This window comes from Macaca mulatta, chromosome 1 (genome assembly GCF_049350105.2).
Source record: "Macaca mulatta isolate MMU2019108-1 chromosome 1, T2T-MMU8v2.0, whole genome shotgun sequence".
NCBI classification, from domain to species: domain Eukaryota; kingdom Metazoa; phylum Chordata; class Mammalia; order Primates; family Cercopithecidae; genus Macaca; species Macaca mulatta.
The window spans coordinates 19,727,881-19,749,347 of record NC_133406.1 but is presented as its reverse complement, the minus strand read 5'-3'; the positions used below and the strand labels follow the sequence as shown (position 1 = coordinate 19,749,347).

At 41.0% G+C, this 21,467-nt stretch overlaps 1 protein-coding gene and 1 long non-coding RNA gene across 6 annotated transcripts in view; both read left to right on the top strand.

The window, feature by feature from the left end:
- RAB4A (RAB4A, member RAS oncogene family) overlaps window positions 1–6,010 on the top strand; it is a 34,248-nt gene extending 28,238 nt beyond the window's left edge. For 4 of the 5 annotated variants that reach the window (XM_015125766.3, XM_078002562.1, XM_028826814.2 and 1 more), the window contains 2 exons: window positions 3,318–3,454; window positions 4,277–6,010. In XM_015125766.3, the coding sequence (XP_014981252.1) occupies window positions 3,318–3,433 (116 nt within the window). In that variant the 3' untranslated portion in view covers window positions 3,434–3,454; window positions 4,277–6,010. 5 annotated transcript variants of the gene reach the window in all.
- Window positions 6,011–17,059: 11,049 nt separating this feature from the next.
- On the top strand, window positions 17,060–21,466 carry LOC144340237 (uncharacterized). Its single transcript, XR_013416083.1, has 2 exons — window positions 17,060–17,182; window positions 19,862–21,466. It is a non-coding gene; the product is annotated as an uncharacterized LOC144340237 (long non-coding RNA).
- The last annotated feature ends 1 nt before the right edge of the window (window position 21,467 follows it).

The following is a 21,467-nucleotide window of genomic DNA, read 5'->3' as shown; positions in this document are numbered from 1 at the left end:
GGCATCATGGAGCTATGGAGTCCAGAGTAATTTTATTTCTGAAGCTCACTGAGCATGCCTCAATTATAAAATGCCTCATTTTTGTGTTTGTTGCTTCAGTTAAAATAATTCAAAATAATCCTAATGTAGGCAGCTGACAAAATACTACATAATTGTCATTTACTAAAGTAACTATATATAGGCATCACCTTTTAATTGATTCATTCAAACATCTGAGTGCCTATTCTTTGTCAGATGCTGGGATACAAAAATGAATAAATCACACCCCTTGTCCCCCAAGAAACTGTCTTCCGTGGGAGACAGTCAGAGGATAATTATAATATCACGAGGCTGATGTGGTAATTGAGGGATGCACAGGCTCAGGGTAACATGAAGAAGGGGACCTGCAACAGCCAGAGGATAGAGGAGGTGTCAGGGAGGGCTTCCAGGAGAAGGTGTTAGATGAGCTCAGGCTTTCAGAATATAAGGAAGAGTGAGCCAGCAAAGGGAGTGAGGAAGATAGAATAGCAGGAGAAAAGGTTGAAGAAAGGCAGGAACCAGCCAGTCCTCATCAAGGATCTAGAACTTTATCTTGTAGATTACCAATTCTCAACCCTGGATGAGCACTAGAGTCACTGAGATGCATTAAAAGTTCTAATCCCAGGCTCTGCCTCTGGAGACGCTGAATTAATTGGGCTGAAGTATGGTCGAGGCATCAGCGTTTTTAAATGTTCACTCATGCGGTTCTAATGTTCATCCAAGGTTGAGAACCACTGCTGTAGGTGGTGGGTTGTCAGCAGGTGGGTGATGTGATCGGGTTGTGACCTGAGATAAGTCATGTATGTAGGGAGTTATGTTGAAAACAGACTGAAGAGAGGACAGGGTTGGAGGCCAGGATACCAGTTATAAGGCATTTTTGAGTAATCCTAGTAAGAAATGACTGATTAATGCTTTAACAGGGATATGGAAGCAGAGATGGAGAGAGAGAGATGGATCTAAGATATATTTAGGCAGTAGCATCTTATGACTCATATGTCCAATAGTGGAACAGGACAACTGGTTCTTAGGTGGGACAGGGTGAGCAGGAGGGGCCAGCAGGGGAGGAGGAACCAAGGATGACTCACAGCTGTCACACTGGGGTCTCTGGACAGAGATGCGGTGGAGCCAGAGGAGAAGCAGGGAGTGTGAGGGAATAAAGATGGCTCTGTTGCGAATGTGCAGCCTTTGTGGTGACACTGGGACATGCACATGGAGTTATCTAGTAAGCTTGGGGAAGAGTTCCTGGCTGGCAGTATAAATTTGGGAACCATCAATATATAGGAACAGCTAAAACTGTGGAAGCAATGTGATCATCCAGAGAACAGTGTTTAAGGAGAGCAGTGATCAACAGAACCCTGGAGATGAAGGATGAGCAGGGGAAGAGGAATCTACAAAAAAGATGAAAAAGGAAATGGTCAGAAATGTGTGAAGAAAATCAAGGGAATGTGGGTGTCACTTAAGCCCTAATTATAAGTAAATCAAAGGAGTGTTCATTATGTACTATAATAGTAACAGAGGGAAGCCTCATAAGCTAAGACTGAGCTGAAAAACACACATTGGGATAGGGAATAGAAAGTCAGTGATCAATTTGATCAAGAACAGTTTCAGCAGAATTATGAAGGTAGAAGATGGCTGGCCATCCGTCAGGAAGAAGTAGGAAGTGAGCAAGCAGAGTGTCCACTCCTCTCCTGAGGAAGCGCAGGCTGGCACTGTAGGGTGCAAAGGGTTAATTTAAAGTCAGGGGTGTGGGTGATGGGAGAAATTGCAGCATGTTTAAAAAGGGGGAACGGAGAGAAGAATGGGCAAGGAGAGGGCAGGGAAGAAGGAGGGTGCTAGGTAAAGGAGGAAGGAGGAGAGTCGGGCCCAGTTGGAAGGGCTGGGTTTCAACAGAAGTGGATGCGTCATCCTTTTGTATTTTTTTTTATCAGAAAGAAAAAAGAATTACTAAGCTTGGTACAAAAACCAAGACTCTGTAACATAAACATTACAGTTGGCTTGCTGTTGAGTATTACTAAGCTCAGCATGAGGTTGTATTTACATGACCTTGCTATTTTAATATTGTATCCCTGAATACATCAGATAGAGCAACTCATATACAGTCTTCAAGATGTGTTTTTTTCTGAGATCATCAAAATCATAAGTACCTCTAGGTTAAAAAAAATAAGGGCATAAATTAGGATTCTTCAGCAGTACTTTTTATTTTTTTTAATGGGTAATACATTCAAAAACCATTGTTTTCTTCCCTTTTTTTATACAAAATATATGATAGACTACCACGCCTTGCTTTTTTACTTACTGTTATATAACCTATAAATCATGACAAATCAGCGTATAGTTCCCGTATATACATATACCTAATGTACATATATATAACACATAATGTCATACATAATGTGTATGTGTAATATATAACATGGGTTGAGTATCCCTAATCCAAAATGTTCCAAAATCTGAAACTTTTTAATTGCCAACATTGCCACTGAAATGCTCATTGGAGCACTTCAAATTTCAGATTTTCAGATTAGGGATGCTGAACTGGTAAGTATAATGGAAATATTTCAAAATCTGAAAAAATCCAAAATACTTCTGGTTTCAAGTATTTTGGATAAGGACCACTCAACCTATATTTCACGTATGTGTTGCCATAATTTATGTAGCCAGTCTACTTTGGACATCTGGGTTGTTGCCAGTATTTTGCTATTATAAGTAATGTTACAGTAAATACTTTTATATATATATATATATTTTTTTTTTTTTCGTGTGCATGAGTCTGTGTGTCAGACAGATACGCAGAAGTGGAATTGCTGGGTCAGAGAACATAAGCATTTGGGATCTTGGTGTAGAGGTGGTCACATTTTCTCCTAGTGATGGGCTTATTTCACTAAAGCCATGTCCACAGCGTGTAGTATCATCATACTTGGACTTTTGGCCCATCCGATAAGTGAAAAATTGTATCTTTGTAATTTAATTTTAAATTATTTTATATAAATAATATATTCACATAATTTGAAATTCAAGAAGTATAAAAGAGTATGCAGTGGAAAGTCCCGCTGTTACCACCCCCTCCCGTCCCCGGCCATCTAGAACTCCTCCGAATCAGCCGTTCCTTATGTATCGTGCTAGAGACGTTTTGTGCCGGTGCAAGCAAACATGTAAATTGTTTTTTCCTCTTTATTCAGAGTGGTGGGATATATACACAGGGTTCCGTACTTTGCTTTTTTTTTTTTTTTTTTTTAATCTATTTTTGGGATCTCAGAAACATAAAACTTTTTTTTAAAGAAGACTTGCTTGGTCCTTAGGTGAGCTGGACCCAGAAAGAATGGGCTCGGGTATTCAGTACGGAGATGCTGCCTTGAGACAGCTGAGGTCACCCCGGCGCGCACAGGCCCCGAATGCTCAGGAGTGTGGTTGTTAGGAGCCATGGGAGAGCGCACAGGTGGGTTCGGACACCTCACTGCCCTGAGTTCCTGACAAGCTGAAGTGCAGAGGCCTGTGAAAGCTTTGGGAAGCTGCAGTATGAAAAATAGAGGATCCCAGCCAGGTCCAGTGGCTCTAATTCCAGCACTGTGGGAGGCTGAGGTGGGCCAGTCGCTTTAGTTCAGGAGTTTGAGACCAGCCTAGGCATCATGGTGAAACACCATCTCTACAAAATACAAAAAATTAGCCAGGCATAGTGGCATGCACCTGTAGTCCCAGCTACTCATGAAACTTAGGAGAATTGCTTGAGCCTGGGAGGCAGAGGTTGCAGTAAGCCAAGATCGCACCACTGCACTCCAGCCTAGGTGATAAAGTGAGACAGTCTCAGGAAAAAAAAAAAAAAAAAGAGAAGGAGACTATCCCATAAGTTAAAGTTGGATGTTCTAACTGAAAGAATTTACACCCTATAGGAAATTCTCATGTTCTTGTTCAGAAAGAAAGGAAGGGCAGGTGGTGGTTGACGGGAGAGGGTGAGATATCCTGATTCCTTATGTCAGTGAGGAGCCTTTCCTGGATTGAGTGAGGTCTAAAGGAATGTGCCTTTTGCTAAAACAGGAGACTCATTTATGAAATTGACAAATGTCTCCCTTTAACTTTTTAAAGCTTCTTCTTTTTTCCCATTTACCACAGTGGACGTTTTATTTATAGTCGACATCATGTAGTAGACACAGACAAGTATTGAAAGACGAGATATTCACAAATTCTCTTTTAGGCTTTAAGCTGTATTTACTTTTGCATTTATAATTGTGCAGATTTTGACATTGTTCTTATTATTTTTTAGGTGTTCATACAGTGGCATTTGGGACACAATCGTTGGAACCTGAAGAACCTGAAGTTTTTTTACCACCATCCTTTTCTACTCTATATGGAAGTAGATCTTTATGGGGAAAAGAGAATTTGGGGTGTTCTGCAAGCTGGTCAAAGTGGCACAGCAAATCATATAAATCGAATTAAATGGACAACACCGTTAGATGTGTATGTAAAAATTTTCTGTTTCATATTTTCCCTTTCACTTTCGGTTTAAAACATGCTATAAACATGCTATAAACATGCTATGTACTGTATGTCCTGTAGCCCAGTGCGGCTCCGCAGCATGGAATCTGATGTATGATATGATAGAATGTGGCACTAAATGCAGTTTCAGATTTTATTTTTTTTAATCATATGAACTAAAATTGTCAGTTGTGAGGTGTGCTCTTCTCATCATGTTGGTTATATTGCACAATTGGTTATATTTATGACCTGATATTCAAAGACTCTGGCATTGATAGCCAGTGTGTTTCTTATTTAATTCTGTTTACTACATTCTACATGGTGTTTACGTGATCCACACTTGAAATACTAGATCAGTAGACATTCACTAACATACCAAAAAAAATAAAATGAAAAATGGAGTTTTTCCGTGAACTTTATACTGTTCAGCTCTGTTGATTTTAAAGCCTCTTCATCCAGGTCAGTTCAGGAAGTATATCTGGAGTACCTGCTCTGTTTTAGGCTATGAGACTAGCACTAAGGATTCTGGTACCTTTACGCAAACCTACCGGGCTACTAACACTTCTCTCAGCGGTGGATAAAATACAATAGACCATGCAAGCTAGGGCCGCTCATCCATTTCCAGTTTGCTGGTCTGTCTGGTCTCCCTGCTAGAAAACACATTGTTTGTACTGTGCTTTTTCTGGAATTCAGTAGAATGGCATCACTGCCTGTTTTTCATATCTTTTGTTTCCTGTTCATTTTAAGGAAACCTGCTAAATCCAGTTAATATGAAAAGGACACCACTCATTAAGAAATTTCTTTATGGCTTCTGCTGAATACTTAAATGCCTTACTACAGTTATCAAGTTGACATGTTTTTAATTCATATAAGGTATATTGGGTATATTGAAGTATATATTGTATTACAAAGACTTGTTCTTATATTTTAAAATGTCAGTGCAAAAAATATATGGTGGAACCTTTCTTTAAAGTTGAAATACAGTATTATTTAAGTCTGAAAGGTTAAAAAGCTTTCTTCACCTTATATATGTTCTTCCACTGTGACTTTTTAGTTGAAGACTAGTAAATTAACTTTTAGTTAGAAGATGCCTACTGCTTTTGTTGTTTATTTTAATCAGCAGAGCACAGAGACACACAAAAACTCTGGGAAGTAACTAGGATAAAAATACCAGTATGTATCTGTTTTAGATATTTTGAGTTTTGCTTTTTTTATGCCTTGAATATTTTATTTCAAAAAGTATCTGAAGCAAATTCTTAGACTGAACTACTTCTTAGACCTCACTGTAAGAATGTTTTATTCAATGTCTCATTTATGATAGATTTGCAAGCTGCTCATTTTTGAACAGCTTTTTGCATGGGATAGGAGCATGTCTATTCTAACACATTAGCTTATTCAAAAGCAAGAATTTTAAAAATAAGATAAATGTAAAGTTGTTTTATAAACGATCCTGTTAATTAACCTACAGACACCATATATCCTTCTGCATCCTTTGACCAATAAAAGTTGCTGGAGAACCAAACCATGGTGGTTCTTAATCAGGCTTTGCCTTTAGGGAGAATGAGGAGGGGAGATAATTCGGTATTGTTCAGGCTAGTAATAAATGTTATGTTTCTATTTCCCGTAACTCATTAAGTTTTCAGGAAGCTCTTAATTTAGATTTCTAGGAAAGTAATTATTCAGTCTTCCTAGAAAAAGATTATAAAGACCATTTAAACTGGAGATCGTAATTTATTCTTTTACAGTCCAGCATTTAAGTAAAAATGAGAACATCACAATTTGGGAATGTGTAATGGTTTTGTTGAAAACATTACTTGTGGCTTGTATAAGACTTGCTGAATTCAAGAACATTGATTCCTAGCAGATCAATAATAGTATTTAAAGAATCTGATGCTAAAATTAGAAACCTAAATGATCTGTAATTTGTACTGTGACACAGCAGATGATGTTTCCTTATTTTCTGTCATCTTTTTATGTTTTTGGAGAGGCAAATTAGAGGTGCTTTAAAAAAACCCGTGAATTTTTAATGTTTTGTGGTGCCATTTGTGAAGCACCTCTTTCCTGATCCATCTAACTACTCATGTACGTACAATCTGAGTTTGTTCCACTTGTTGACTTGGTTACTTCCCTATTGTATTTATTTCTTTAAAGGGTTGTTTTAGAATTTTAGAGGAATTTATCTAAGAACACAAGATCTACCACTTTCAGTAGGACAAGTGACCCAAGTTGTTGGTCACCAGCCTCAAAGGTTAGGAAACACTACCTACTGATAGAAAATAATGTGGTTAGGGAATCTGTTTTTTCATTTAAAAGAGCATTTATGTACTTTTTTCCCTTCATATTTCCCCCTCATTTTTTGTTCTTTTTCTTTCTTTCTTTCTTTCTTTTTTCTTTATTTTATTTTTTGTAGAGACAGGGTCTCACTGTGTTGCCCAGGCTGGTCTCAAACTCCTGGCCTCAAGGGATCTTCCCACCTCAGCCTCCCAAAATGCTGGGATTACAGGCATGAGCCACCATGCCTGGCCCCCCCAGATTCTCCCTTTATATACTTATAAATTTTTTATAATGAAGATTTTCAAATATACACAAATATAGAGAAAAATAGCCTAATGAACCACTATATCAGCCAGCTTTAACAATTGCCTACATTTTGCCATCTTGTTTTCTTTATCTTTACCCAGCGTTTTCATGCTATATATAGTACTTGAAAACATCTGAGGCATCTGTCATTTCACCCAAAAATACATCAGGGCCGGGTGCGGTGGCTCACGCCTGTAATCCCAGCACTTTGGGAGGCTGAGGTGGGTGGATCACTTGAGGTCAGGAGTTCAAGACCAGCGTGGCCAACATGGTATAACCCCATCTCTACTAAAAATACAAAAATTAGCCAGGGGTGATGGTGGGTGCCTGTAGTCCCGGCTACTTGGGAGGCTGAGGTGGGAGAATTGCTTGAACCCAGGAGGCAGAGGTTGTAGTGAGCTGAGATCATGCCATTGCTCTCCAGCCTGGGCAACAGAGAAAGACTCCATCTAAAAAAAAAAAAAAAAAAATAGGTCAGTATGCATCTTTGACAATAGCATTTTCTAAAAATTTTATGAAATTTTCCATACCATTGGGAACTTACAAAGCCAAGGCTATTTATGTTTTTCATATCTTGCAATCATATAAAGTTGGTTTTCTGGTATGTGCTAAAACAGCAAAATGTGTCTTTCGTGAAGCATTGGAGGCAGTGACTTCCCAGCGTGTGTCCAGTTGTACAGAAGTGCTGTTCCCTGGCTCAGGGGCAGTGTACCTTTAGCAGGGACACCAGGACCATCAGCCTGCTATACATAACCAGCATGGCTTTGGAGGGCTGGTACCCCTTGTTGTACTGGTTTTAAAACACTCCTGCCAATGTAGTAACATGAGGCATATTTACTTTAAATCATCTCTACAAATTTAAAGATCTCATCTTCAAACTACTCTATTTTGAAGAATGTATTTTACTGTAAAGGAAACATTTAACTTTGATGCACGCTTGTCTGGACCATATGTAACTATATAGAAGATGGGTTGAGCCATTCCTTTTTTTGTTTGTTGTTGTTCTTTGTTTTCTTTTTTAATTTTCAGAGACACAGTCTTGCTGTCACCCAGGCTGGAGTGCAGTGGCACAGTCATAGCTCACCACAGCCTCAACTTCCTGGGCTCAAGCAATTCTCGTGCCTCAGCCTCCTGAGTAGCTGGGACTACAGGCATGCACCACTTAACCTGGCTAATTTTTTTTTAATGTTTTGCCTCCATGTTTCTTAGGCTGGTCTCAAACTTCTGGCCTAAAGCATTCCTCCCATCTTGACCTCCCAAAGCCTTGGGATTATAGGCATGAGCCGCCACACCTGGTCCTCCATTTCTTGCAATAATCTCGGTGTCCTCCTTCATGCTGTAGGGCATTGTCATGAAGTGTCTGTGGAAAACTCCATGGAAATTGGATAAGCCTGTGCTCTCAAAACTAACTTCTTGATGCAATGTGTAAACTTCATTTTAAAGAAAACTAGAGTGAAGAAAACAAACTTGCTTAATTTCTGAGTATTTTGCATTCTAAAATGTCATGAAAATAATTAAGTTTACTAAATATTGATGGACCAAGGAATGATGTATGATGGTAAAAATGCTAATTTCTGTATGTTTGAGTGTGAGCCCTCAAAGAATTTTAAGTTGAATAGGAAATTTTATAATATGATTGATTTTGGGTAAATCTACCACATTATTACCTTTTACAGAAAATTCATCATATTGGTTTGTGTGGCCATAAAGGTACCTACCATGCCCTTGTACTATTCTCACTTTCAGGGGAAAATGGTGCTTTTATAGGACACTCGTGCACATCTCTGAACACCCTTGGCTTCTCACAGTCTCTGTGGGGACTCGAGTTCCTCACCCGGAATGCTCCTCAGCCAGCCCCCCAAGTCAGTCGAGCGAAAGGCCTGCTGCTCTTTGGGGTGCAGTGAAAATTTCTCTGCTGTGACGCTGTCTCTGACCTCAGCATATGCAGACACCTAGCACTCATGATTCTCTGTCCGGACCTCCTTTCTTGCTATTGATCTCATTGATTGTACCTTGTCCTTGTTTGTCTTCTCTCCTGGGCTGAGAGCTCCCTGGGACACAGCTTTGGTGTGCCTGATGCCTGGCACATAGGAGGGACCCCAGGGCTTGTGGGAAAAAATGATCCCAGAGCCAGGTGTGTCCCTAAGACTTCCCAGCGTATCTGCGTATCGCTGGTGCAGCCTATCCCCTGCAAGATCCCACTTCGCAAAATTTCCAAACAGGCAGTTAAAACCCTTCCTTCCTGCAGCAGCTCACTTTGTTTTTGAATATTGACTACAGTACATGTTTGACCTTCCGGGATTGATAGCTTCCAATATTTAGGCCTCGTGTTTTGTTGTCAGGTAAACAACAACAGGAGTGCACAGGATTCTGTCTGCACTCCTTCTTGACTCTTGGCACATCTCACAGCACAAGCAGTTATGTCTGTGAACAAGCAGTTATGCCTGCTGTGTTCTCCATCTTAGCAGGATTTGATATTGTAAGAATGGGGAGCTTTAGCTCGAGGGTTGTCAGATGCAATTGAGGTTATAATTGTCCATGAGCCTCTGATCTAAGGCCTAGCCATGATCAGTTGTTGTAGTATTTTATGCTGCCTCATAAATGATTAGGGGTGAAATGTGTTGAATCTCTCACTTCTGTTAATTACACACTCTTAAGTTACAGTTGACAAGTCCCCATGTTGAAGCAGAGGCCAGAATTATAATTAGATCTTGGAAACTTGGTAACTCTGCTGCCTTTTCAAAGGAATAGAGGAATGACAAATAGTTTTCCTGCCCTAATTTTAAGACTCACTCTTTTCACCTGACACTTAAATTCTGAATTCTATTTAGGTTCTTTTTATGTGTTTCTATCTGATTTTTCCAAACTTCAGCCCTATCTGAGCTATAAGAACTTGACTCCTGCACTTGGAGAGATCCCACTGTGAGGATCTGCGGTTGCTGAGGGCTCCTTTTGCTGTTCACTGCATCTCCCATCCCTTGACAAAGTATAGGACTCAGTGGCCACCTTTCTTTTCTTCTTTAAAACCATAGTGTGCTGGAGAAACACTAGATGATATTTAGTTTAACAAGAACCTGTTTATAATACTATCAATTGAAATGTCTGTAACAGTAAAACCTTGAAGGGGCATAGCATATTTTACAACTTGAGCGTATTCTCACATTTAGCATTTAACCTGCAGAACCACCCATTGCAGTGGGTCATTAGGCCCATCTCACAAATGAGGGGCCTGAGCCACCCAGGCAAAGGGCTGGCCCAAGGCCAAACCCAGAGAGCAGGCAGCAGCCCTGGTTGCAGGCCCCTCTGCACGGCACAGTGGACGAGGAACTGGGATTTCTGTTGACTGGAATCCTTTTTCCCCAACATTTTATTATGAAAGTTTCAAATATTTTGAAAATTTGTTTTAAGAACAATAAACAGTTCTGATTTTAATTGGCATAGGAGTATTTTCCATTAAAAAAAATATATATTTTTGAGACCGGGTCTCAGTGTGTCACCCAGGTAGGAGCACAGTAGTGCAATCACATCTCACTGCAACCTCGAACTCCTGACCTCAAGCTGTCCTCCCACCTCAGCCTCTCAAGTAGCTGGGACTACAGGAGCACACCACCATGCCCAGCTAATTATTTTTATTTATTTATTTATTTATTCATTTTGAGACAGAGTCTCACTGTCGCCCAGGCTGGAGTGCAGTGGCGTGATCTCAGCTCACTGCAACCTCTGCCTCCCAGGTCCAAGCGATTTTCCTGCCTTAGCCTCCTGAGTAGCTGGAATTACAGGCACACACCACCACACCTGGCTAATTTTTGTGTTTTCAGTAGAGACGGGGTTTCACTATATTGGTCAGGCTGGTCCTGACCTCATGATCTGCCCATCTTGGCCTCCCAAAGTGCTGGGATGACAGGTGTGAGCCACCGCACCCAGCCACTAATTATTTATTTTTTTTTTTTTAGAGATGGGCTCTCACTATTTTGCCCAGGCTTGTCTCAAACTCCGGGGCTCAAGTGATCCTCCTGCCCCAGCCTCCCAAAGTGCTGGGATTACAGGCATATGCCACAGCACCCAGCTAGTACTAAATTATCTGGAGTGAGGGGTAAACTTATCATTGTGAAACCATGTTTTGATTTTTTAGAAAATCTTGCAAGTTTGGTAGCTTGCTTTTTTTTGATTCTGCCTCCACCAAATTGAATTCATTAAATTAAAAGTATTACAGGTTGGAAGTACATGAGTGAAAACGCATGTCAATTGACTTTCAGAATGCCTGTCACAGTCTGCTTCTCAGCGGTTAAGGCAGTCTGGTACTGACGTGTTGGTTAGATCTTCCTCTCATCAAGGTAAGAAGGTGCCTGTGAGGCCTTCGCAGGGAGGCTATTCTCCATCCTGTATGATTGGATCTGCCTTTCTAGCCGCAGCAGTTACTGTATTCATTCTGGCAGCATTCCTGTGCTGTCTGCCAATAAACTATTGACCCACGCTAGCCCTCACCTGCGCTACTCATCTCTACTTAGTCCTTGAGCAAGAGTAGAAGAAAAATTTCATTTTTCACTCATGAATTTTTCTTTAATCTGTAACTATGCAAGTATTCTACTACTGGCTATCCTCTCTTCCTCTTTTTTATTTCCAGGAATAATTTTGGCTTTAAATGCTAGCCTGTTGCTCCAGACTTCTACCATATGTAGTTACATTTTAGGAAACGTCTAGTGGCCTGAAGTTTAGGCACGGAGTCTGGTGTTTGTTCACAGGGATCTTCTGTGGGGATGATACCTTACTCTGGTTTGTACCTTGGCTGGGTGATATTATACAGGTTTGTTCCATGGCTGGGTGACACTACACAGCAAAGGAATACTTGAGCTGGGCTTCAAGGAAACATTTAGCTATGTGGTCATTGCAGAAAGCACAGATGACAAACGGGGGCTGAGTGTAAGTATCCACAAGTGAGCACAGGTCGAGGCCTGAGGGCATCACTGGAGCAGGCTGGGTTGCCATGCATTGTCCATGGGGCAGCACGAGAGGTTGTCCTAGGAGGCTGTTGCCAGAAAGTATGTGCTTAGTCCAGACTTCTCAGGTTCTCAAAAACCAGACAGCATCCTGGACACAGAGGAACTTCCCAGTTCTTCTGAAATCCTGATACTCTAAAACAATGAAACAGAAATGGATGCAGCAGTTGTCACAGGTATTAGTCAATAACCTAAGTGTTAAGAACAGTAAAACATGAACTAATAGCGATGTTAATTTTCACAAAATAGTCATCCCTTTTTTTTTTTTTTTTAATGGAGTTTTGCTCTTGTTGCATAGCCTGGAGTGCAGTGGTGTGATCTTGGCTCACTGCAACCTCCACCTCCTGGGTTCAAGTGATTTTCCTGCCTCAGCCTCGTGAGTACAGGTGCCTGCCATTATGCCCGGCTAATTTTTGTGTTTTTAGCAGAGACAGGGTTTCACCATGTTGGCCAGGCTGGTCTCAAACTCCTGACCTCAAGTGATCTGCCCACCTTGGCCTCCCAAAGTGCTGGGATTACAGGTGTGAGCCACCACACACGACCAAAATAGTCATCCTTAACTGGTTTGGACCATCTTTCATTAGTAAAATGAAAAGCATATGTGCACAGTAAAATTCCTAGCTGCAGATACAGGCTCACCTCCCACTGCCAACCCCTTAGCCCCTTGAACTGCTCATGTGAGGACCTCAGACGCACTTCTCTGAACACCGCGTTTCATATGAAAATACTGGAGGCAGAGTGTCCTTCCATTTGTGAGTTTCTGTTATTTTTGAGACAGGATCTCACTCTGTCACCCAGCCTGGAGTGCAGTGGTGTGATCACAGCTCACTGCAGCTTCAACCTCCCGGGCTCAAGCGATCCTCTTACCTCAAGCCTCCCAAGTCGCTGGGACCACAGTTGCGCACTGCCATGTCTGGCTAATTTTTTTGTTTTGTAGAGATGGAATTTTGCTATGCTTCCCAGCCCAGTCTTGAATTCCTGGGCTCTAGCGATCCTCCTGCCTTGGCCTCCCAAAGTACTGAGATTATAGGCGTAAACCACAGCACCTGGCCCATTTGTGTTCTTAGCATGCTTTAAGACTCTTCCACGCTTTCCTTTTTTGCATTTCCTCCTGTCGAGGTCCAGCTTATGACTCGAGGCAGGCAGTGTGGATGTGACACACTCTGATCCGTGTCCTGCACCGTGTGAACACCTTTGTTCAGTGTGTCTGCACATATGGATGTATCAGAAAACTTTTAGGAGCAAAATTGCTAAATCAAAGGCATACTCCTTAAATATCAATAAAGCTACATTGCCCTCTGAAGAACTTGACCAGTTTACCCTCCCACTTACAGAACAGGAAACCCAACTATTTAAAATGCACAACTTTTTAAAAGAGATTTATGGTTTACATTTTGTCTTTATTAAATTGTAATATTGGCCATCCATTTTATGGTAGCCATGAAGACTGTGTCCTTTCATTCTACAAGTAGCAGTCACACAGGCTTCTGGAGCATCGCATTATGATGCACACATGGTGGGACGCCCCGGCGACAGTCCCTGCTGTGGAAGAAAGTGGAGCAGAACCTGGGTCCAGAACAAGGGAGAGATGAAGTCACACCCAGGGCTTTCAGAAATGCTGAATGAGCATCAGCAGCAGTCCGAAGATGCTGTACTGTGTATTTTATTGTGGGTTAACAGAATCATGTCAAAATTCTGTTCCTAGAAAAGGTTCATTGTTTTGTTGAAAATCCAGGATTTATACCTTATCATCCAAAACTTGCAGAGTTTTAAATATTGTAATGTGCCAGAGCCCCATTCCAGACCAGCAGGAAGTGGAGGGGTCCCGCGCTGTTCTCCTCTCCGCTGCCAGACAGTGGCCTCCTGAGTGGGAAGCTCCACTTGCAGGACCCTCCAGGCGGCTCGGTTATTAGTCTAGCTTAAGAATCACACAGCTGAGACTCTTCAGTGGGAGGGCATATCTTGAAGAGTGGTTGTTTGTATTTGTTTCTCTTTTGTTTTCTCTAGGATTTTTTTTAATGGTTAATGCATTCTTAGGGTTTAAAAATCAAAGCCGCATGAAAAGGTGAACACTGAAGGCTCCCTGCCCATCCCATCACTCCATTTCTTCCTCTAGCCCTGCAAGCAGCCACTAGTTAGTTTGTGAATCCGGAGGTTCTTAATGTAGATACAGATATTTTCATTGGCCTTCACTTTCTTAAAAGGTAACATGTTACGTACAGCATCTTTTGTACACCTAAACTCTCTTGGAGCTCTTTCCACTTCTCAGTACATTGAGAGCTTTCCATTAAAGGCTACATAGGGTTCCATTTTGTGGAAATAATGTTTTCTTTAGCCAGTTTCTTACTGATGAACTGGGTCATTTCCAGTTCTCTTTTGAGGTAATTGCAAAACAATTTGGTTAATGACAGCATCCTTAATTTTTGTTTTCACTCATATGCTCCTCCCATTTATCAGAAAAGGTAATAATTTTCCTTCCAATTTAGTCCTTTCCCTACACATCGGCAGGAACCATTTAGAAAATTTGATGGAGGTGGGGAGCAAATCCAACGAGAGGTGTGCAGGACTTTTTATTCATGAAAACTTTAAATCCTGCTGAAATAAATATAGGAAGACCGACCTAAATGGAGACATACTATATTTGGGGATAAAAATACTCAATATTAGAAAGCTGTTAATCTTCCAAAATTAGTAAATTCAGTGCAGTTTAATGAAACTGCCAAATGGAATTAAAAATAGAATTTGACGTGCTCATTTTAAAGTTTATATTTAGAAAATAACCAAGAAAAGAGAACAAGGTGGGCATGTGGAGACCTGGCCTCCCAGATACGAAGTAAATGCAAAATTTATTTTGCAGTTTAGAAGAATATGGTGAGCTCAGGTTTGTCCAAACTGATCCATAGAAGAGCAGCACCTAAAAACCTTCCCATGTATCTATAGGAATTTATTTTTTAAAAAATGATGTAACACTCTATATCAGAAAGGACTGTTCACCAGATGGTGTTAAACCCATCTGCTACCCATTTGATTAAAAAAGAAAGGTTGGGCCAGGCAGGGTGGCTCACGCCTGTAATCCCAGTAATTTGGGAGGCTGAGGCCAGCAGATGGCTTGAGCCCAGGAATTGGAGACCAGCCTGGGCAACATGGCAAAACCCCATCTCTACTAAAAATGCAAGCAGTAACCGGGTGTGGTGGTGCATGCTTGCTGTCCCAGTGATGGGAGGCTGATGTGGGAGGATCACCTGAGCCCAGGGAGGTCAAGGCTGCAGTGAGCTGTGGTCACACCACTCTACTCCAGCCTGAGCAACAGAGTGAGACTTGGTCTCAAAAAAAAAGGAAGGTTAGATTTTTACTTCATATTCACAAAAAATTAACTTCCGTTGGATTAAAGCACTAACACCGGAAGCAAGGTTTTTCTTTTAAACCATTGGATGACAATGTTGCATTTTTTATAATCGAAGGGTAAATCTTTCTGAAAGTGACACAAAGTCCCCCATCTGTAAAGGAAAGGTTTCAGATTTTAGTATGCAAATTGATATTTTCCATAAGACAAAAGAAAGCATAAAGGAAAGCAATGGGCTGTATAAAATATTCACAAAATATCTGTCTGAAGATGGATATCAGATATATAGAGAGACCCTAACAAGGTCAGTAAGAGAAAGAAACTCACTTAAAAAAAAAAGTCAGTGAGCTTTTCTATATTTTTTTCCAAAACAATTTTAAAAGGATTGGCAAAGCACATAAGCAGGCCATTCATCAAAGAAGTAAAGATGACTGATTAATAAGAAAAAGATGCTAGCATCACTAATAATCAGTAAGTTCACACCTGACTTTGGGATCCCTTGAACCCAGGAGTTCGAGTCCAGCCTGGGCAAGATGGCGAAACCCTATCTCTACAAAAAAAATACAAAAATCACCTGGGTGTGGTGGCACATGCCTGTAGTCCCAGCTACTTGGGGGGGCTGAGGTGGAAGGATCACTTGAGCCCAGGAGTTCAAGGCTGCAGTGAGCCGTGTTTGCGCCACTGCCCTCCAGCCTGGATGACAAAGTGAGACCCGATTTAAAAAAAAAAAAAAAAAAAAAAAATCAGTAAAATGTAAATCATTGCATTCCTGATGTTGATATGCATGGCTTCTTTTTTTTAAAATGTTCAGTCTTACTAGAGGTTTCTCAATAATTTTTTCAAAGCAACAGCTCCCGGCTTCATTCATATTCCATTTTTGTTTTCAATTTCATTGGTGTCTGCTTTTTTTCTTCCTTTGTTCTGCTAGATGTGGGTTCATTTTACTTACAGTTTTCTGTTACTGTGGAAGCTCAGATTATTGATCTGAAACCTTCTTTCATAATAAAAGCACTCAATGCAATAAATGTCCCTCTAAGCACTGCATTATGTGTGCCCACATACTTTAATATGCTATAATTTCACTTTTCTTCCCTTTAAAATACTTTCTGATTTCTCTTGAGAATTCCTCTTTGGTGGTTTATTTATGAGTATGTTGTTTAACTTCCAGGCAATTTCAGATTTTCCTGTTATCCTTCTATGACTGAATTTTAGTTCAATTCCATTTATGGTCAGAAACAAATTTTGTATGATTTCAGTTATTTTACATTCTTTAAGGTTTATTTTATAAACCAGGATATGGTCTTAGAGAATGTTCCATGTGCCCTTGGAAGAATATATGTATCACGCTGTTGTTGGGTGGAGTGCTATAAATGTCAATTTTACAGCCACTTGATTAATGATACTCAATTCTTCTGTCTTGGCTGATTTTCTGTTCTATTACTGTTAGGAGTATTAAAGTCTTCAACTGTAATGGTGAATTTGTCTAGTTCTCCTTTCAGTTGTCAGATTTGCTTCACATATATTGCCTCAGCACAATCTTCTTTGTCATGTTAGCCTTTTTCCAGTAATTCACCTGTCCACCATCGCCGTCTGCTTCCTGTCATAACCCTGCTTTTCCTGGGCATACGGAGAATCTTATGTTCTATTTTTCTTGCACTGTCTCATTTTTTAGGGATGACGCTTGCCACACTTAGAGTAAGTCCAGCAGGTTTTAGAGTGTGTCACTGTGCTTGTGCACTGTGGGCACAGAAGCTCTGTGAAGTTCTGCTGCCAGGTGCGTACACCTTTAAACGTGGTGCATCTTCTTGGTGAACTGAACCTTTTGTATAAAAACCCTCTTTATCCCTGGTAATTTCCTTTGCTCTGAAATCAATTTCGCTATTGCTTTCTTTTTTGGTTAGCGTTTTTATTATATTTTTTTATTTTTTATTATTATTATTTTTTTTTTTTTGAGACAGAGTCGTCCAGGCTGGAGTGCAGTGGCACGATCTCGGCTCACTGCAACCTCCACCTCCCAGGTTCAACCAAGTCTTAGGCCTCAGCCTCCTGAGTAACTGGGATTACAGGCATGTGCCACCACACCAGGCTAATTTTTGTATTTGTTTTTGTTGTTTTAGAGATGGGGTTTCACCATATTGACCAGGCTGGTCTTGAACTCCTGGCCTCAAGTGATCCCTCCTCAGCCTCCCAAAGTACTGGGATTATAGGTGTGAGCCACCGCGCCCGACCTGGTCCATCTTTTTCTGTCCTTTACTATTAACCTACTCATATGATTGCATTTAAAATGAATTTCTTACAGACATCATATAGCTGAATCATGTTTTTGAAAAATCATTCTGATACTGTCTTTTAGTTGGTGTGTTTATACTATTTACATTTAATGTAATTACTAATGTGTGTGGCTTCTTTTTCTCTGTTTTTTGTTCTTTGGTTGCCCCTTTTCCTGTTTTCTTTGGGGTTATTTGAACTTTTTTGTTGTTGTTGAGATGGAGTCTTGCCCTGTCGCCCAGGCTGGAGTGCAGTGGCGTGATCTTGGCTCACTGCAAACCTCTGCCTCCTAGATTCTGGGTTCAAGTGAGTCTCCTGCCTCAGCCTCCTGAGTAGCTGAGACTACAGGCACCCACCACCATACCCGGCTAATTTTTGTATTTTCAGTAGAGACAGGGTTTCTCTATGTTGGCCAGGCTGGTCTCAAACTCCTGACCTCAGGTGATCCACCTGCCTGGGCCTCCCAAAGTCTTGGGATTAACAGGCGTGGGCCGCCACACCTGGCCTATTTGAACATTTTTAGTATTCCATGTTATCTATTATGATTTTGACCATATCTTTGTATAAAGTTTTGAAAGGAAAACATTAGCCTATTTAGAACCATTTTTGTCACTTAAATTTACTTGGAATACAGAAACCTTCCCACCATGTGGGTGCCTTTACTCGCCCCTCTTTCTGTTACAGTTGTCTTACAGATTGCATCTACATAAGTTGAAAACCTTATCAGATGATGTTATATTTTTTGCTTTCAACAATCAAACATGTTATAAAAACTCAAGAGGAGACTAGTCTATTCTATCTTACCCATTTTGGTTGCTTTTCTTCATTCCTGACGTTGCAAGTTTCCTTTTGGTGCTGTTTTCCTCTGAAGGACCAGCTGCCTGTGCAGTTCCTCTGAGCAGGTCAGCTGCTGCCAGTCCTCTCTGTTTTCATGCCTCTGACAATGTCTTTATTTCACTTTCATTCCTGAGGGATATCTCATTGGATAAGAATTCTGAATTGACAGTGATTTTCTTGCAGCACTTTAAAAAATGGGCCACTTCCTTCTGACCTCCATGGTTTCTGATGAAAATTCTGATGTCATTCAAACTGTTGTTTCTCTACAGATAATGCGTCATTTTTCTCTGGCTGTTTTCAAGATGTCTTTTAGTTTTTAGCAGTTTATGACGCGTCTGGGCGCTGACTTCTTTGAATTTATCCTGTTTAGGATTTACTCAGCCTCTTTTTTTTTTTTTTAATTTATTTATTATTATTATACTTTAAGTTGTAGGGTACATGTGCATAACGTGCAGGTTTGTTACATATGTATACTTGTGCCATGTTGCTGTGCTGCACTCAGCCTCTTGCATCTGTAAGATTTCACCCATCTTGGGAATTTCTCAGCCATTAATTATACAGATGTTTGTTAAGCACTGCACTTTTTTGTTTGTTTGAGAGAGAGTCTCGCCCTGTCGCCCAGGCTGGAGTGCAATAGCACAACCTTGGTTCACTAAAACCTCCGCCTCCCAGGTTCAAACGATTCTCCTGCCTCAGCCTCCCGAGTAGCTGGGATTACAGGCACCCACCACCATGCCCAGCTAAGTTTTGTATTTTTTGTGGAGACGGGGTTTTGCCATGTTGGCCATGATGGTCTTGAACTCCTGACCTCGTGATCTGCCCACCTCAGCCTCCCAAAGTGCTGAGACTATAGGCATGAGCCACCGCACCCGGCCAGCACGGCACTCTCTTATCCATCTGGGACATGACTGAGACCTGTCAATATCATCCCACAGGTCCCCGAAAGTCTGTTCGTTTTTCAGTGACTTTTTTCTGTTCATATTGGATGATTTTATCAATCTGTCTTTCTTTTGTCATCTCCATTCCATTGAATCTATCCAGTTAATTTTTAAAATGTTATAGTATTTTTCAGTTCTAATACTTTCCTTTGTTTCTGCTTTATATCATCTGTTTCTTTACTGATAATTTCTATTTTAATGTTTCAGGAATGACTGCTTATTTAAGCTTTTTATTATTAACTACTTTAAAGTCTATAATGACTTCTGTTGTCTTTTCTCATTAGAATTATTTTCATGGTTCTTTATATGCTGAATAATTTGGGATTGTATTCTAGACATTTTGAATGTTACATGACGAGACGCGACTTTTAAGTTCTATAGAAAATGTTGATATTTTTGTTTTATTATAGCAGGAAATTGATCGGGTGAGGCTCACGCCGAAGACTCCAACCTTCCTTCTCTGAGTTTTGGTCCCAATGTCACTTCAGTCTTCAAAGCTTTTGCAATGCTATTTGGATTCATCCCATATAGGCCCCATCTTGCGGTCAGTCTGAGGCCTCACAGGGCTCACCTGTAAGCTCAGTTCTCTGCTGTCTTTGGTATAGACTTAGGATCAGCTCTACCCATAAGCACTGTGAACAGTGTGAGTAGGTGGGGAAGGGCTCAGGTGTTCATAAACAACTTTGTGGAATCACTTTCTTAAGCTCTTCCCTCTCTGCTCTCTCCCTAGCACTTTCTAGTTCCCTGGGGCTCCCCTTTTTTTGGTCCTCTGGCCCAAAATTGCCCACTTCTGCAATTCAGCCATATCCTTCAGAGAGAAAAAACGCGCATCGGCTCACTCCCGCACTCTTGGTGATGCAGCTCTACTCAGTGGAGATGTGCGAGGCTCTCCCTCAGGCTTCCGGCTCCTGCAGGCTCCCACTGGCAGCCAGGGGGTTACCTGGGAGCTTCAGCACAAAAAAAAATGAGGAAAAGGAGAGGTAAGGGGGGCATTTCCCCCACTCTCTGAGCTTCCGCTGTTCCCTCCCCTCCTGTTCCTGGAGCCAGGCTGCTTCTGGATCTCCACACCACAGTGCTCACTTCTGTGTTTTGGCCTGTGTTAAGGCTGGACGATACGTGAAGAATCAAAAAAAAAGGAAGACTCACCACCACTTTAGTGGTCCTTAGAAGTCTAGTGTACCCAATCCGTGTGTTGCTGTTTACTTTTCAGAGTCCTCAAATAGCTGTGTGACGCAGTCCATCTATATTTTATAGACGTGTTCAGTAAGAACAAAGTGGGGGAAATGTGTGCTCCCTCCATCTTCCTGGAACTAGACTCTTCCCTAAGATATTAAGGGGAAAAAAATTGGAGAATGTCCATAGCGTTACCCAATATTTGTGCAAAACAAAACGTGTATGTATCTCCATAAATGCTTAGAAAAAAGGTCTGCAAGTTTACACACAAAATTTAAAAATGATTTATTCTAAGAAGAGGAGTAGAATTTCGATGAGAAGGGAACTTTCACTTTTCACTTTTAACTTTCACTTTTAACTCTATACTTTTTTTTTTTTTTTGAGGCGGAGTTTTGCTCTGTCGCCCAGGCTGGGGTACAATGGCATGATCTCGGCTCACTGCAACCTCTGCCTCCTGGGTTAAAGCGATTCTCCTGCCTCAGCCTCCTGAGTAGCTGGGATTACAGGCACATGCCATCATGCCTGGCTAATTTTTGTATTTTTAGTAAAGACAGAGTTTCACCATGTTGGCCAGGCTGGTCACGAACTCCTGACCTCAAGTGATCTGCCTGCTTCAGCCTCCCAAAGTGCGGGATTACAGGCATGAGTCACCACACCCAGTCAAGTCTATACTTCTTTTTGAGTTATTTTAACCATACACTATTACTTTTGTAACTTGGAAAACAATAAGATGTGATGGAAAAGACTGGGAAAAATTATAGCTCAACTCAAAGTGTATAATACACTATCTTCTCATGGACATAACTAATGTATCTTATTAAACATTTATCTACTGAAACATCC